Source organism: Lutjanus erythropterus, chromosome 10 (assembly GCF_056507025.1).
Source record: "Lutjanus erythropterus isolate fLutEry1 chromosome 10, fLutEry1.hap2, whole genome shotgun sequence".
NCBI lineage: Eukaryota > Metazoa > Chordata > Actinopteri > Lutjaniformes > Lutjanidae > Lutjanus > Lutjanus erythropterus.
In genome coordinates this window covers 4,106,488-4,123,030 of record NC_139326.1, presented here as the reverse complement: position 1 = coordinate 4,123,030, position 16,543 = coordinate 4,106,488, and the positions used below count along the sequence as shown (strand labels likewise).

General features: G+C 38.3%; 1 protein-coding gene across 1 annotated transcript in view; it reads left to right on the top strand.

The window, feature by feature from the left end:
• rimbp2b (RIMS binding protein 2b) overlaps positions 1-16,543 on the top strand; it is a 137,041-nt gene that overhangs the window by 21,953 nt on the left and 98,545 nt on the right. Inside the window, exon 5 of the mRNA XM_084727907.1 lies at positions 1,621-1,758. Coding sequence (XP_084584033.1) covers positions 1,621-1,758 — 138 coding nt within the window. The remainder of the gene's footprint in view (positions 1-1,620; positions 1,759-16,543) is intronic.

Below are 16,543 nucleotides of genomic sequence, written 5' to 3'. Positions count from 1 at the left end.
TCAACATGTTGCTTGGTTGTTCGCAGATTTTGGAATGTGAATAAACAGAGATGTGTGAAGCATCTGGGTGACTGTGATAATACAATTAAGTCACCATTATACCAATCAGTTCACAGATTAGCAACACAAACCATCCGGACTGTTTGTTTGATTTTAGAGCTAATCTTTTATAAAAACAGTCTGCTCCTATTTTTATCCTGGTGAGTCGCACGCCAGTGACTTTATTTTCCATGTAATCAAAGTTTAGTGGAACGCAGTGCTCAGAGCAGCAGGTGGGCACGACTTTATTCCTTCTATTGTCAGACAGAACCTGTGAAGATCAATGAAGGAGGACACCGTGTTTGCACTGCAAGAGTGTAGCTGTTAGCTGTTTCTACACTCAGACCACCAACTGGCTCTGAGCGGCCGCTCACCCACACGTAGAGAGAGTGTTAGCAGATTTCATAACCAGTGCTAAAGGGTTATATTAGTTAACCAAAAACTGTGCAATCAAACTGCAATTGCTGTATTGATAAATGATTATTGCGGAGAGGTTTTCAGGGAAAATACAGAGCATTATTACAACTATGTGAAAGGGATAGTTTGGATTATTTGAAGTAGGGTTGTATGAGGTTATTCATAGTCAGTGTATAGCCCGTGGCACTGGTTTTCAACCGAACAATCCCGACCTCCATTAGGGGCTGCCAAACTTTCACTTGAGGTCTTGATTTTAAGGAGTGTAATTTTTTAAAAATATACAGTAAGCCTTTATATCAGCATTTCATTCATTTCTGTGAGGAAAACTAATGCATTTGTTATTTTTTTATTGAAGGTACAAACAGTTAAAACAACCATAGAGCTCATTTAGATTCATCATTGAGATTAATGGCCAAGCATCAGGCAGAAGAAAACACTAATTTTGTCAAAAAGAAGCCAGCACCTACACCTAACAGTACATATAATGGTTAAAAATGAAAAGATTGAAAAGTTAATTAGTTACATAAACTTTCTGCAGTAATTGTGATCACCATTTGGTGCAATAGTACAGTTTGTGAGTTGTTCTGCACTGTTATGCATCGAAGATGATATGAAATATGTCACTTAGTCAGGAGCTGTTCATTTACTCAGTGAGAGAAAAGGGTCCCTAAAGGAAAAAGTTTGGAAGACACTGATCTACAGTAGGTGGCGGTTGGCATGTCCCCAGTTTGGAGAAGCAGCAGAAGTATTGTGTACTCTGTATTTAGACTGTTTTCACCTCTTTACAGCCTTTTTCAATGGGAACCTGCCGTTATTTGAGCCAAATATTTCTCTCTCCAAAGCTGTGAGACTCATTTGGCACAGTAATTTTACTTCACAGAACTTGACAGTTGCTGGTCTACCACTGCCTCGATCTGTTTTGTTGTACTGAATTTTGTTACATAAAATAGCAAACCTAAGAAACTACTCAGTCCGGCAAGCATGATGGGAAATGAGGACTGTGTTTTAGACTGGGGTATGTTTTTTATAGTACATCACCCTTATTAGCTTTTAATGGGTACCTCATACAAGCCCACTTCAAAAAATCTACACTATCTGTCAATTTGACTGAAATGCTTTTAATGACTGCAGCTTTTGTGCACTTTTCTGTCCCCCCCCCCACAGCTGAGAAATGAAGTTTCGCCCCTGCAGCTCCCAGGTGTGCAGCGTCTGGACAGCTTCCGTCTTCTAGAGGACAGCAGCCAAACTCTGAGACTTGGCCCGGAGACCCTGAGTCACCAGAGGCTAAAGCAGAAGTTACTGGTGAGTCGTCTGCGTGAAGGGGAGATAAAGGCTTGTTGGTGCTGGACTGGGCATGGACCATTAGGGGCTGTTGAAGAGGGCTGTGGGGGCATTTGCTTTCAGCAGTTGTCTGGCTTTCTTGTTCCTCCCCTGTTTTGGATTGTGAACTCATGAACCATGAGTTATTTCTCCTCCAGTTGTTGGTTTAATTTCGAAATGAGCCGTGTTTGCCTCTGCTTGTGTTCATTTAGAATCATCATTGGGGTTTAATTGGGGTCAAACTGGCAGTTTTGTCTCTTTCCTGACCACTGACCACGTCAGGGAAACGTCAGGAGACAATACCCCTTAACTCAGGCCTTTACCTCATCCCTGTCTCAGGAGGAGACAAAGTCTTCAGGGATTTGTTGGCATACTTTGAAGTTACGAAAATGTTGATACATTAATTCATCCACATTTTCCTCATGAATAATTATCTTGAGAGGTCATTTTAACCTTTTTCTTTTTGTCAGTGATGCTAATGTTTGAGTCTATACCATCAGTTTTCTGTAGGAGACAGTTCTTCCCTGTTTATTTAAAGGAAGTTAGGTGTTGATAGGAACTATATATACAGACAAATCAATGCTAGGCAGATAAATACACGGCTGCTCATCAAGGCTGGATTAAACATCAATGCAAAGCAGGCGACTGGCCCTGGACCCCAGGAGCTGCACAGGCTCCAGGTTCAGTGTGCAGCAATCATCATAAATTTGTTTGGGAACATGCATCACTAACATTAGGGTGACGAGACCTGATTTGGTGATAAAAGTGGTAAAAATGAATTAAACTACTGAATGACTAATTGATAATCAAAATAGTTTATGTAATTTTTCATGCAAATATGGCACAAAATGCTGTTTTCAGCCCCTCAAATATGGAAATTTCTTGCTTTTCTCTGTTTATTATCATATTAAACTGAATATCTTTGGTTTTAGACTCATTGAACAATGCATATAAAGACATTACCTTGGACTTTGAAAACTGGGATTTATTTATTTCCTGACATTTAATAGACAGTGAAGCCCTAGATTAAATGTGACAACAGGGGCAAGTAAAAATTGACCTTGGGCAAGTAGTTTTCTGATCCACTTGCCCAGTTAAATTAAAAAAAACAAACGAACAAAAAAGAACCTGCACGGTTATATTGAAAAATGCTCCACAGAACATAATGTGTACTTTGCTGCTAAATTGTCATGAATAATTAATAACATATGGCAAATTTGCGCAACAAGCTGCTGCTGTCACCACAATAAAGACTCCTCAAATGAGAGAAGCCTTTTATTATCAATTAATCAGCATTAATTAGTAGATCGATTGATCAAATCACTTATACAAGCAATAATTCCTGCTTTCAGTCGCTGAAAAATGTCCTTTTTGTGTGAAGTGTGTCAGTATTATTGATATGTTTTCTCTTGATTATTGCACTGATTAAACAACAGATTGTTGGTGTCATTCGACCTGCGTTAAACCAGACGGCGATGACTGCAGCCGCCACTGGAGAGGAATTTCTGATAGGAAAATATCTAAGAAAATATGTTTGTAAGCTCCTACAGCTTAATGACAGTCTTAGCTGCTGAACAGATGTTTGAAATGACTGCAACACACCGGTCACCTGCGCATAATTGCGTGATTCATGTATCTTGTAAGCATAGCAGAGACACTGTGCATCCTATTATTCTTAGAAATTCCAACTAACATCCATTATATTAATACCAAATTATCAGAGCTACAGGTCCTGAAGGTGGTTTCTGCATTTTTACTAGTAATCTTGACACCTACCTTTAGTATATCTCCCACTCTTGAGAGTTGGGGCAAAAAATTACTGTCAAAAATCTTTAAAAAATTATACCAATAATACCAACACTCTAATTTGGTTTGCTTACATTTTTTTCATTTCAAATCCAGAAAACAGCCTTCCCCCCCGACAGATTCACCACTTCAAATAATTAAAAAAAAAAGTTTAAAAGCCTTCAAAAGCCATTTATGAAAACATTTATCCTGTAAAGTTATGTTCCAGATTTCCATCAACTCTGTCAGATTTTCACAAAAACATGATTTAATCAGGCATGAAAAGGTTTAGCTATACCATAAGGACCCCTGACTCACTTCCTGGTTAGAAAAAATACGGGAATACTCCTCAAGCACTGGTAAACTTTCTATTTTTTGGCAATTTCATTTAATAATATTGCTATCAGATGTGTCTCAGCCGTAGCATGTCAATTCTGTAGCCCTTCTAAATCAAAGCTAAATAAGAATTATGGTTTAAAAATGTGTTACTCTACTTTAAAAAATAAAATGGCTGCTCACTATGACTTTGCTGTGACATGAAAAAATTTAACATTTTGTCAATTTTGTATGACAGCAATTCCACCGGAGTTTCCTAAAAGATTAAATCGCTTGGAAGCTGGCCTGTGACAGGGTTAAATAGCCAGGAGTTTGTTCTTTTAAACTGTATTTTTCCAGCATGATTGAAGTGTAAAAATCAAAACCACCTCAAAATACATTTTTGTCCCAGTTCTCAAGAAGGAGTGTTATCAACTATTTTTATTTTTACATGGGGATAAACTTAAATAAATCTGTAATCAGATGCAATCAAATGATCACAAAGTAACCGTAGGTGGGGGGTGGCCCACATATGATTTTTGCCCCAGGGCCCCCAAGTGGTTTAGGCTGGCCCTGCTGCTCATGTGAAATAGCAGATCAGTTGTTCCAAAAAATATACAGATGCAGCAAAATAAGAATCCCTGACATGTAACAAGACAACATTTGAATATCCCCAAAACATCTGGTGTAAGTACTGCTGTACCTGTTCAGTGTCATTTCCTCTGGAGTGAGGGGACCCAGAAGACACGTTGCAGTAAACACGGTGGACAGTAAACAGCAGGTTTCCAAAGCGAAGCTGGGTTTGTCTTCCTCAGGCTTCCTCCAGGCTGCGATCTCACAGCGGAGGCTGCTTGTAATTCCCCCGGCTTCCCCTGACGTCTGTGGTTCAATATGAATGAGCTGCATCGATTAGACCTCAGTGTGGTGCTTGCGCAGAGGGGATGAGTCCTCTGTGAGAGTGTGTGTGTGTGTGTGTGTGTGTGTGTGTGTGTGTGTGTGTGTGTGTGTGTGTGTGTGTGTGTGCGTGTGGGGCTGCTGGCTTTCTGTCCTGTGTCTCCTCAGCACTCAGCAGACTGTTGTTTTCACAGAGGGCGACGTTCTGGGTGACATCTTTTGGCTGAACCATAAACTGAAGCTTTGTTTTTAGCAGTTCCTTCTTGCGTGTTAATGAACAGTTAAAGCAACTGATATTTCTTACTCTAGTGTTCTTTTACTGACAGAAATGGTAAGATAAGAAACTAGCAAAAGTGTTGTATCATCTCTCTCTTTTTATGTTCCCTGCTTTTGGTTTGAATGCAGAAGCACATGATATTCTCACACGTCTTTCACAGCTCTCTAACCTTCTCGTCTGTCACGCTGACAGAGAGCACGGCCTTCTCGTGTTAAAGTCCGCCAGCTGTAGTCTATAGGGGTGCGAGGCTAGCACTACTGACTGCGATTGTTTGCATAATGAGGGTGGTGTGAACTTTATTTTTAAACTCTCCGCCTGGTCGTGACCGGGCTACTCGATAATTAGCCTGTCAACATTTCTTGAGGGGTCGCCTGCCATTTCAGTCATGTGCAGCAGCGTATTCAAAGCCAACAAATGTGAATAGTAACATATTTTTCAAAAGTAGTTGAACACAGTTTTAGAGTTTGCAGGTTTTATATATATATGTATGTCAGAAATATCTTGTGAAATTTACCTGTTAGGGTTCAACAGGTCAGAAATCTATTTGCCTAAAGTCAGTTTTTACTGGCCCCTATACAAATAGTTTTATTTGTTAGTGGTTATCAAATAACAACAAAGGCTAAAGCTAGCTGCCATGCTGAATCTTTATTTAAGTAAATGAATCAGAGAAAGGACCTTGTGTGTCATAGATGCAAAGCAACAAACATTCTTGCATATTGTAAAAGGTAATACGTAGTTGGATTTTACCTACATTGCCTACATTGTGAGTGACCAATCTGTACTGCACATAAGGAAGAGAGATTGCTCACTCTGTCTTTTTTTTTTTTTTTTTTTTTTGATGAAGTAGCTGTTTCACTCGCCCAATCAGGGAGGAAGTTAATTGCCCAGTCTGGCATTTCACTTGCCCTGGACGGTCCATATTGTTGAGCCCTGCCTGTATAGTCACTCGATGTACGGATTATTTTCTCCATGTGTAAACAAAGTCAGAAGTTCTACATCCCACTGGACGGGGAGAGACCTGCTGCTTCCACTTAATAAATAAATATAAAGCGTCTGGCAGTTAAGGAAGCTAAAGCAGTAGCATAAGCAAAAATGTGAAAATAAGTAAAATATGTTTTACACTTTGAACTCTTTAAAGACAAAAAGGCTCATGTACCGTGTCTTTTGGACTTGCAATCAAAGATTTAATAACATTGTTGTTATTAAATCTTTTGATTGCGAGTGCACACCTGTCAATCTACATGTGTGCAAAAGTTTTTTGCACTTGGATATCTTACATTATTCAAAGTAGCCACCTTATACTTTAATGGCAGCTTTGCACACTGTTGGTATAATCTGATCCAAAAGAAAAAAAAAAACATTGAATGCTAAGTGTGTCCAAACTTTTGACTGGTACTGTATAAATGTTCAATAATTCTGAAGATTTGGACAAGTCCAAAAAAATATGAATGAGGGATCCTGTTACCATCTTACATCTGTTGCATAAAGGATCCTGGATAAATCTTAGCCATTTTTTTCTTGGATAGATGATGGCAGTGTAAGACCTTGAATTGCAGGAGCCCGTGTCTAGCACAAACTGTGGAATGTACTCCTCATTTCAGATGCCAAATCATCTTCCCACTGGGATCTAATAGAGCAAAGAGAGGGGAATGCAAAGTTGATATGGTGTGTATCACTTTAATAACTGCTCTGTGCTGCACGTTTATGTTGCTGCATACGTTTTCATACGCATACCAGGCAATGTGAAATATAGAGTTTATGTTAAGACTTTGCAGTTGTTGCCTTCACTGAGACCAAAATCACTGTATTTTCTGCTAATTATAACATCCTTGAAGGAGGTCTGGCCACATAAAAGCTCTTCCCTCATACCTGTGATGGTTGCTGGGAAACGAGTGCTTTTGAAGTCAACGTGCATCCTATCGTGTCATTAAGCTGGTGTTTTTGCACCGCTCAGTCAACAGAGAAATGGGCTGGGAGGAACAGGGGTGTCGGTGAGGGGGCGGGTGGGTTGTAGGTGGTGCTGTTAGCTCCCTCAAGTGGAAAAACAGCCGATTATGGATCCTGAAAGATTGGCGTAGCATCAGTAATTACCAATACTGAATAGTTAAGACTTTGCGAAGTGGTAATGAAAAACTGACAGAGCATGAGGCATTTCTTCAGCAAGCTCCATTAGCCTGCAGCTCTGTTATCGTATGATGGAGATGCAATCAACAAACCACAGACGCACCCTGGTGAAGGTATCTTCCTCGTGTACACAGCTGTCTGCAGCCATTACATCTCTGCATCTTCTGTAGCGTGTGTGTTTTCCTCCCAGCAACCTTGATAAAAGTTACGTTTTTTTACCTTTGCCATAGAGAGTTTGTACCTTTGTTGCTCGTCCTCTTTTAGGCATGCAGATTTGTGCTGAAGAGGGAATTTCACAGATCCCGAGTTTTAGTTGTTATTCTGCAAAAGTTGACATTTACATAATGTTTTCCTCTGTTAAAGGACTTTTTAGTGTGTGACTGCGGGAGTTTTCGAGATCAAGGAAAGTGGCAGAAGAAAGAGGCAGTTCTGTCTCCAGTCACTTTCCTGCCTATTAATTATAGATCTGCAGTTGGAAAATGCAGTCATAGGAACACAATTAAAGTCTTATTTTTTAAACACATTTAGTTATAACATACACTGCTCCATATTTTGAGCTTTAACCTGCTGATCCGTTGCCAAATCAGTTACATTTTTAACCAATCAACTTTCTCATTTTTAGAAGCGAGAGATGTTTGATTTTCTTGCAGCTGTTATCAAGAATGCAAACATGAGCAAAACATAAACACGGCCCAAATTCACCTCCACAGCTATTTTCTGCAAAACCCTCTCTTTCTAAAAGGTGGTGATATTATATAAGAGGAGAGTTACTGTGAGCAAAATAACTGTTAATACAGAAATATCCAGCAAAAGTTTGTTAATATTAGCTGCTTTTAGCCACTATAAGCAAGTGGTTCTCGACCTTTTCAAAATAATCAGGTTGGTTTTTGCAATTACAGAAAATCAGGGTGATATTTCCAAAGCTTGTGGGGAGCTCTGTGCTCTGTTGGAAATGTTTATTGATATATCTATATTTTTGACAACACTGTTTGCCACAATATTATATTTTACACTTGACAACTATCTGGTGATCCCAAGAAATTATCTTGCAACCCCCTTGAGGTTGAGAACAACTGCTATAAGCTCCTGGTTACCAAATAAGGTTGCATCAGTAAAATCTGTGACTGTAAAGAATTTAACAAAGGTGTTTTTAAAGAGTGATGACACATTTTTGTCAGCCGTCTCAGAAGTTAACGCTAAGTTAATCGCTCTGGTTCCCTCATCAAAAGGCCAATGGAATTTTTCCAGTGAATTTTGGATTAGAACACAAAAAAAAGCTCTGTGGCAAACAAAAGTTTATGATACTGACATGTTTTGTTCAGCAAGATAATCTACACAAATAAAATGTAATCAAAATATTTTTTTTGATCCCCTGAGGGGATCAGTTACTCCCATTCAAGAACAGAAGTGTATATATAAGCGTATTGAAAAATAAGAATAGATATAGAAATCTTAAGTATGTAAAAATATGTTAAAAAAATAAATACTATACTTAATATAATATCACTATATTACTATATATGAGAAATATAAAAAAAGAGAAACAAGAGATGCAAAAATATGCAAAAAACAATGTCTAAAATAATATATATGACAGTGGTACATAAACAGTGTACAAGAGCAAAAATGCTGAAGATAGAGGATAAGTGTGTTAGGATCCAAGTATTATGCTGGTTTAAATAAATAAATAAATGTAGTAATGAACACAGCTATTGAATTATTATTGCACAGATTATTAAATAGTTGAATTACCATATTGTTGAATCAATATTGCAAGAAGAAGATTTAATGAAATGTAGATAACAATTAGATTTCACTGAGTTGAACATATAAATAATGAATAAATAAATAGTTTCTGGCAGTAATGAAATAAGTCCTGGTTTAGTATATTTACTCAGAGTGTTAGATACTCCGAGGGAGGAATTTCTAAAGTTTGATGGCCACCAGTAGGAACACCACTTTTATGACTTTTGAAATGTAAAGGCAATCACCAACTTCAGCGTCTCCACCACTACTAGAATAGCGTCCGCTGTGATGACGTTTAATTTCCCCGACAACCTCATTAAGCCACTTGTTTTTTTAAGACACGTAAAAGCTTTAAAATTCATGAGTATTTTATGTTATACAACAAAATGTGAAAATCTCTTCAGCTTGTGTTAATCACAGACCTTATTTCAGGCACCTAACCATAAACACATTCAAAAAACCCATCGACTTCAAGATGAGAGAACCTGAGGTCCAAATATGCCAACTCATTTCTGGGTTTTAGGACTCATTCCTGCAGCGCTGCATTGCTCATGAATTTTCATTTGCAAGAGGAAAAGAATGTGTTATTCCTCCTTATAAAAGTTACATAGCCTTACTTTAAACTGTCTTGAAAAACAAACAGGAATGGCTGTAGATGCTGCATATTTCTCTGCCTGATAAGTCTGTCCTCCTCCATGTTCCCCTCCTTCTCTGCTGCAGGGGTAAACTTGTGAGGTAAATTGACAGGCTTTCCAGGATGTCAAAAAATAAAACAGGCACATCTGTCAAAGACTGGTCAAAGCGACATTTGAGCATTTTTCAGCATTGAGCATTTGATAGATGCGAGTTGCATGAACAGATGTGCCGTTTAAAGTGGAGAAGATTTACTGATTTACTGCAGTAATGTGATTTGTGATGTTTTGGCAAAGAGTTATGCAATGCAATTCTCTTAGCACCTTTAGCAGAAGACTATTTCTGTCTCCATATCTGTCGGGTTTCTTCCCGCGCTCTGATTGGCCCCACCTGCATACTGAAAAGCTGAGGATGTGACCCATTACCCATCTGTCTCCGAGAGTGTCTCACTGTCGCCGCTGAGATGGCGAGGGGCAAGACTTATTAGGAGTGTAAGCAGTTTCTCCTTGGTTAACTCCTGCCCTCATGACTATTCATCAGTGGGAGCAGGCCTACAGTCAAGCCTACGGGTTTACTCGGCCTGCGCTCACTCGGATGGTCAAGTGAATCATCGGGCCAAGGCACTTTAGACTGCTGATCATAAATATGCATCACGCAGATTGGAGAAATCACACTCACCTCACAGTATGGATATCATACCATCATGTTCTAAACAAACAGACCTAAAAATATATCCACTTAATGCCTCATGTGCTCTCTCCTACGCCTCCGTCAATCCCAGATTTATCGTTTATTCATATTTATTCATATTCAGAGAACATAAATATCACACAGATGGGGCTGAGAATCGATCTCCTTGCTATGAAATGACTAGAGCTGTACGTGACTCAGAATTTTTTCATTCACGTTGAATTTGGCTGTTCAATACAAATATTTGATGATGAATTCCTTTTATCTTATCTGTTTTTTCATCACAAAATTATTATTTTTAAAAGAATAGATTTTAAAAAATTTTAAGCTCAGAAAAAAATTGAATTTGATTGAAAGGTACGCAGCCTGCAGAAAAGAAACACCAACCTTCGCTAAGGTTTGCCTAACTTGACTTGGTTTAGCAACAGCTTCTGTTATTTTTCTCTCCCACAATTCAGTGGAATAAAACTTACAGCAACAGGCTCATGAATCCAGATATTATGATGGTAGCAGGCTCAGTGGCCGACGACTGTCAGCCATCATCCCAACTCTACCCCGCAGAAAAGACAGGAGGAGTTACACTGCAGACTGACTGACAAAAAACAACAATAATAACAGAAAAAAACAAAAAACAAAACGCCACGCTGTTGTTGATTTAATTCGACTTTGAATTCTTCACCATGAATAGCTGATGCTGCCCAAAAGCTGTGTTCCTGTATTTTTTTTGCCAGATAATGGTGAACATTGTCCTCTGATCCATCTTGTGCAAACTCACTACTAATTCACTAACACACCGGCTGGACTCTCTGTCTGTTAGGACACGATGTTACATGAGACAGTTTATTGTAATTTACTTCTGTTAAGTGAGGACTGTATATTTTTGTCTGCGTGTTTGTGCATGTATTGATGTGGGAGGCCCCCGCGCTGAGGGCCAACCACATGTTTACATCACTTGTAATGAAATTAGAGCCGCGTGGCGCCCACACTACAGGCCTCCACTGATCCTCTAATTCAATTACCCCCCTTATTAACGCTCAGATGCTGCTGGCTGACCCAGGACCGCACTCTGCTTTTGCTACACACCATTCACTCAGCAGCCCTTTCTGCTTCTCCACTGGACTGACGAGTTATCAGTCATCGTCTTACTGATGCACACGGGTCATGCAGGTTTCTGCTTGATATCGTGTGTGATGTCTTTGTGTTTGTCTCTACCACAGTGATGGTAAATACAGCTTAAGGGGGAATAGTATACATGTCTAACGTTGTGTGAGTAAGAATGGAGCATATTTCTGTGTTTTTTCCACTTTAACATGTTTGTGTCACACCTATTCTTGCTAGATCTGCGGTGATTATTTATAATAAACTAATTTAGTGATTGTTTATAAAATGTCAAGAAAAAGAACCTATCAAATGCTAAAAAGTGCAGATTTGCCAAAATGTGTAAACTAGAGCAGAGCGAGTGGGCAGGAAGCCAGACACTATCACTTTCGAGATAGTTAATTTCAAAATAAAGCACCCTTTACAGACTCGTGATTGTAAAAATGGACAGAAAAAAAAAATTAACAAGGTTGCCTTCTTATATTCACTTGGCAAACAGAATTTGATTTTGAATTTGAATTTGAAATTTAGTACAGCATCTTATCACATTAATAATCCAAAATAAGTAAAAGTAAGTACATTAAATACACAATTGATTGACATGTCTTGCCATTGTTGTAGGGTGGGTGGCTGTGGTTTGAGCCAAGATAAGGTCAAATCTTTGTTCCTTTTTTTTTGCAGCAAGTAAGCTTTTATCTTATCCACAGCTCTATCAGGGAAAAACGTGTGCGTGATCTTGAACCTGTTTCTAATCCTTTTGCCGTAAATTTGTTTTACTAATATGTCATATTTTGATACAGAGAAAGGAGTCCTAAAATATCATTTTCTTTCTATCATTGAATTCTTTCCATAGTGGGCTGTTAGTTACTCTATACCCGCCTTCACATACTTCTTTGCATGTTTCATCTTTGATAAAAACATTCATCTCCAGCTCCCACTTTTTCTTTTATGTACTGATGTATTATTGTAAACATTTAAATATTTGTCACAATTTTCTGAAGTGTGTTCCATTCTGTATGTGACATTAAATAATTTCTCACTTGTAAAGTCTTTGTAGAATAAACCAAATTTATCTTGTAATTATTTAAATTATTCCACCTTAAACATTTGGTCTGTTGTAATAAGTATTTTCTCTGCTCACTCCCTCAATCCAGAATCTAATTTTACTTGTAGAAATTCTACATTCTTTGTAATTTTTCCTTCTGCAGTATTTCTACTATTCATTTCCTCCTGCGCCATTAACAGGCATACAGCTTTTAGTGACTTATAGGGTCATTTATATGTGAGGAGTGTAGATGTTTGCAACAAAAATGAAGCAATCTGGATGAGTTTTTGTGCACACCTTGTCCATTTTGTTTAGAAAACTGAACACAAATATGTAGAGCTGCAGCGATTAGTGGATTGAAAGAAAATTAATTGCCATTGATGATCTATTAGCCTCATTTTTCAAGCAAAGATGTCAAACATTTGCTGGTTCAAACAACTTAAATACAAAGATTTGCTTTTCTTTTTCATTTATGACCGTAGATGAAGAGTCTTTGTCATTTTATAGAAGTGATTAATTGATTAATTGTGAAAATAATCATAGTTGCAGCCCTACAGATATGAATAGATATTTATTTTGTGTCATAAACAGATACACATAATAACTTTGTATTTCACCCCTTCAAGGAACCTTTTAGTACCCAGTTCATTTTGCTACAGTATTTAATAGAAAAAAATATAAATCTGCTGCAAATAATTGTTTCAGCACTAATCGATGCACAGAGAAATCATTCATAAACATGTTTCTGTCTTATTTCCTGCTGAGATAGAAGCCTTGAATGTAAACTGTAAGACTGTGTTGCTATTGGAACGAGGCCCGCTGCCTCTCTGCTGTAACAGGTCTGCGAGGAGCTGGCGGGATGTATGGCACGATTTAACAAACAGGGTGTCTGGTGCCAGCACGCACACAGACGAGGGCAAACACACACACACAAACATACACACACACAGCACTGTATGTAGTCAGTGTTTGGGCCTTTACCTCACCAGATAACGGTACACTTATGATGCTGAGATAAGGTTTATCGCGGCCTTATCAGGGATAGCAGAGGGAGGGAGAGAGTCCTTTCCAGTCTCCTCCAGGGTCAGGTGTTTCCGAGCCCGCTGACACCGGCCACCTTCATCTACAGTCTGGTCTGTCAGGATGGCCGTGGGCCTCAGCATCACGCTGCTCCCTCTGTGTTCATTCAGCAGTGCTGTGGTACCATGTAGGAGAAAAAAAAATCACAGTTGCTGCAAAAATGTGCAGGTTGGAGATAACAACATGCTGGTACAGTGATACGTAGGAAAAAACTGCCAAGTCCAAAATAAATACATTCATATGCCGTGTGCAAGTGAAATGAAAAAAATATTTAAAGGCATAATATGCAACTTTTTCCTGAGGAAACCGTGTATTGATTCATGCAAAACCTTCTTATTTTCTTATTCAGGACGCTTTACCAACCCAAAATGTCGATATTTAACGTACTGAAAATGAGACTTACCAATTAACTATCTTTCTGGTGCATTTACAGACAACAACTTATTCTGTCTTTAACAGTTTTATTGTAGCACAGCAGCAGAAAAACCACCAGCTCCTACTCATCATACAAACAACAACAGCTGTATCCAATTATTAATGAGAAAAATATTTTTACATTATATTTCTTGAAATGTCATAGTAACCCTGAGGAAAGCCGTGGACTGAAATGCGTCCTTATTCTGCTGCCATGCTGCAATAAATTGTTGAATACTGTCTTGTATGTAGCCATGAATAGTTTGTCATTTTTTTTGTTTTAATTTTCTTCTGTATTTATTTATCTATCTTTTTTTATCGTTCACCTATTTATTTACTTTCCCATTTGATCTCCTATCTAATTATGTATTTATATGTGTATTATTTTTCCTTTGCATTTTACATTTTCTCATTTTCTCATTCATTTATTTCCCCACTTTATGCAACTCTGCTATGTTACGCATATAGAGGCTGTCATTCAGAAGTGGTATTTTTAGTAGTATTTGAGAGTTTGTATTTTCCTTAAAAATAATGAAAAAACTGTTGATGACCAGCACTTGAGGGTGTTACTAAATTTTTATGCAATAAAAATACTTTGTTGCTTATGTAGCGCAGCATGGACTGGAGAGCTCACTGTACAAAAACACAACTTTATAACTTTATTTTGGTGAAAACTGGATCATATTTTATGAAATATTAAGAAAATGTTTTTTTTGTTTCTGAGAAACCCTCTAGCCATTTCATGGAAACTTAATAGCAAAAAAAGGAAAAAATATTATTTTTGGTTTTTTTTTATTTATTTGTTTATTAATTAATTAATTATTGCAGCATTTTTGGTCCTCCATAGAATAATTAAAAAAAAACAGCAATCTAAAAATATATGTAGTCTTGATAGTATCTCATTGTGCTGAACTAAACTGCATTAAAAATAGCAGTGGACACATTGCTTCATATCACAGATTAAAAATGCTAGGGGAAGTGTGTGAAGTTAAGCCGGTTAATGGGTTTATCACAGGTTTGCAGAATCCCCTGTCTTTTGACCCGCTTGAGTGCATGCATGATACAATGAGGCTAAATCATCTCATGCCCATATTCAGGATTTCAAAGCTAAATCTCTGCCAAGTTTCTCAATCTCCAGCCACTGCATTGAGCTTATTAAAATTTCAATCTGCTACAGGCTCCCTTTCTCGCCTTGCAGGATGAATGTGCCCTTTTAATAATGTAACCGGTTTTAACAAGATCGTAAAATGTTCATCTAACTTTCATAAGCCCTGTTAGCAAAGTGACAAATTCATGTGATGGCAGGAATCACTTTGGCAGTCCCTCAGTTTTAGAAATGAGAACACATTTTTTTTTTTCCTCTCTCCGTGGAGGCCGCAGAGTCGTGCCTAAGTTTACAGCCGCCTGCGGGGAGGGAAGGCTGAGCTTGTTGCTGTGTCACCCCCGTGGCTCTGAAATAGAGGTTAGTCATGATGGGGGAGATTTAGATTGGCCTTCTGGTAACTGATAGTGCTCCGCTGAACACTCCCCTTCTCCTCTGCCTCATCTATAATGTACACGAGTTACACAGGGCTAAACCCTGAAAACACAGACGCAGCGAGAGCATCTGCCACGTGATGGCTTTTATAATCCATTTATGGCTGATGATCCCTCTGTTTTTACACTCTTCAGAGGAGCAGTCTCTAATATATATGCTGTAATAAATCATAAAATGGCCACGATATGTCATCAGAGATCAAGGAAACATAAATACTCACAACACTGCAATGTCCGCCTTTGAAATTTCTATTCTAGGCTGGAATAACTGTTTTAGTTTGCCTGTTTTATGTTAATTAGAGTTCAAATTAATTCATAATGGTTGCTGAATGAGTAAGTGTCTGTTTATTAGTCATTAGAAATTATTTATAATATTTTAAAAGGAGTAGATGTTTATGATGGTTAAATTGAGCAAAATGTTAATGTAGTTTGGTGGGCAGTGAGTCAGACAGTCACTGAACTCAAACTCCAGAGTGTGTATTTTTACAGCAGTGGGCTTTTGTTTTAATGATAACAAGTTTAACTTTATATTGATAGACAGCTGACAGTTCTTGCACTCCTGCAGTGTTCCTGCAGAGCTTTCCTGAGTCCAGACAGAAGGGGGCAAGAAGAAACAACTTTCTTCAACCATGCTATTAAATGTGATTTTATATTTGCATGCACAATTGCTCCATATTGCTTCGTTTAAAGGCTTAGTTCGGATTATTTGATGCGGGGTTGTATGAGGTACTTACTGATAGCCAGTGTGTTATCCACGGTAGATGACGGTCAGCAGAACCCCAGTTTGGAGAAGCAGAGCGAGCACCAGTACGGAAGATGAGCAATAAACTGCTGTGGTCAGGGTCAGCAGTAAAAGGTATTTCAGCCACTTACAAAGATCCACCTAAAAAAAAAATCAATATCAGTTTAAGTGCACACTGTTTTTCAGATGTTTTCACCGCTGTGCTTTGCTGTCAGGCAGCCTTTTCTGACAGGAAACAAAACCAAATGGTGTTTTCTCCGAGGCCACCAGACTCCACAGGCGAAATTAGTAACTTTACCTCGCAGAACACGGGAGTTGCTGGTCTGCTGCTCCCTAGATCTGTTAGCTGGTTTGTGCTATTGGGTGACTTTGATGAATCCGAACTATC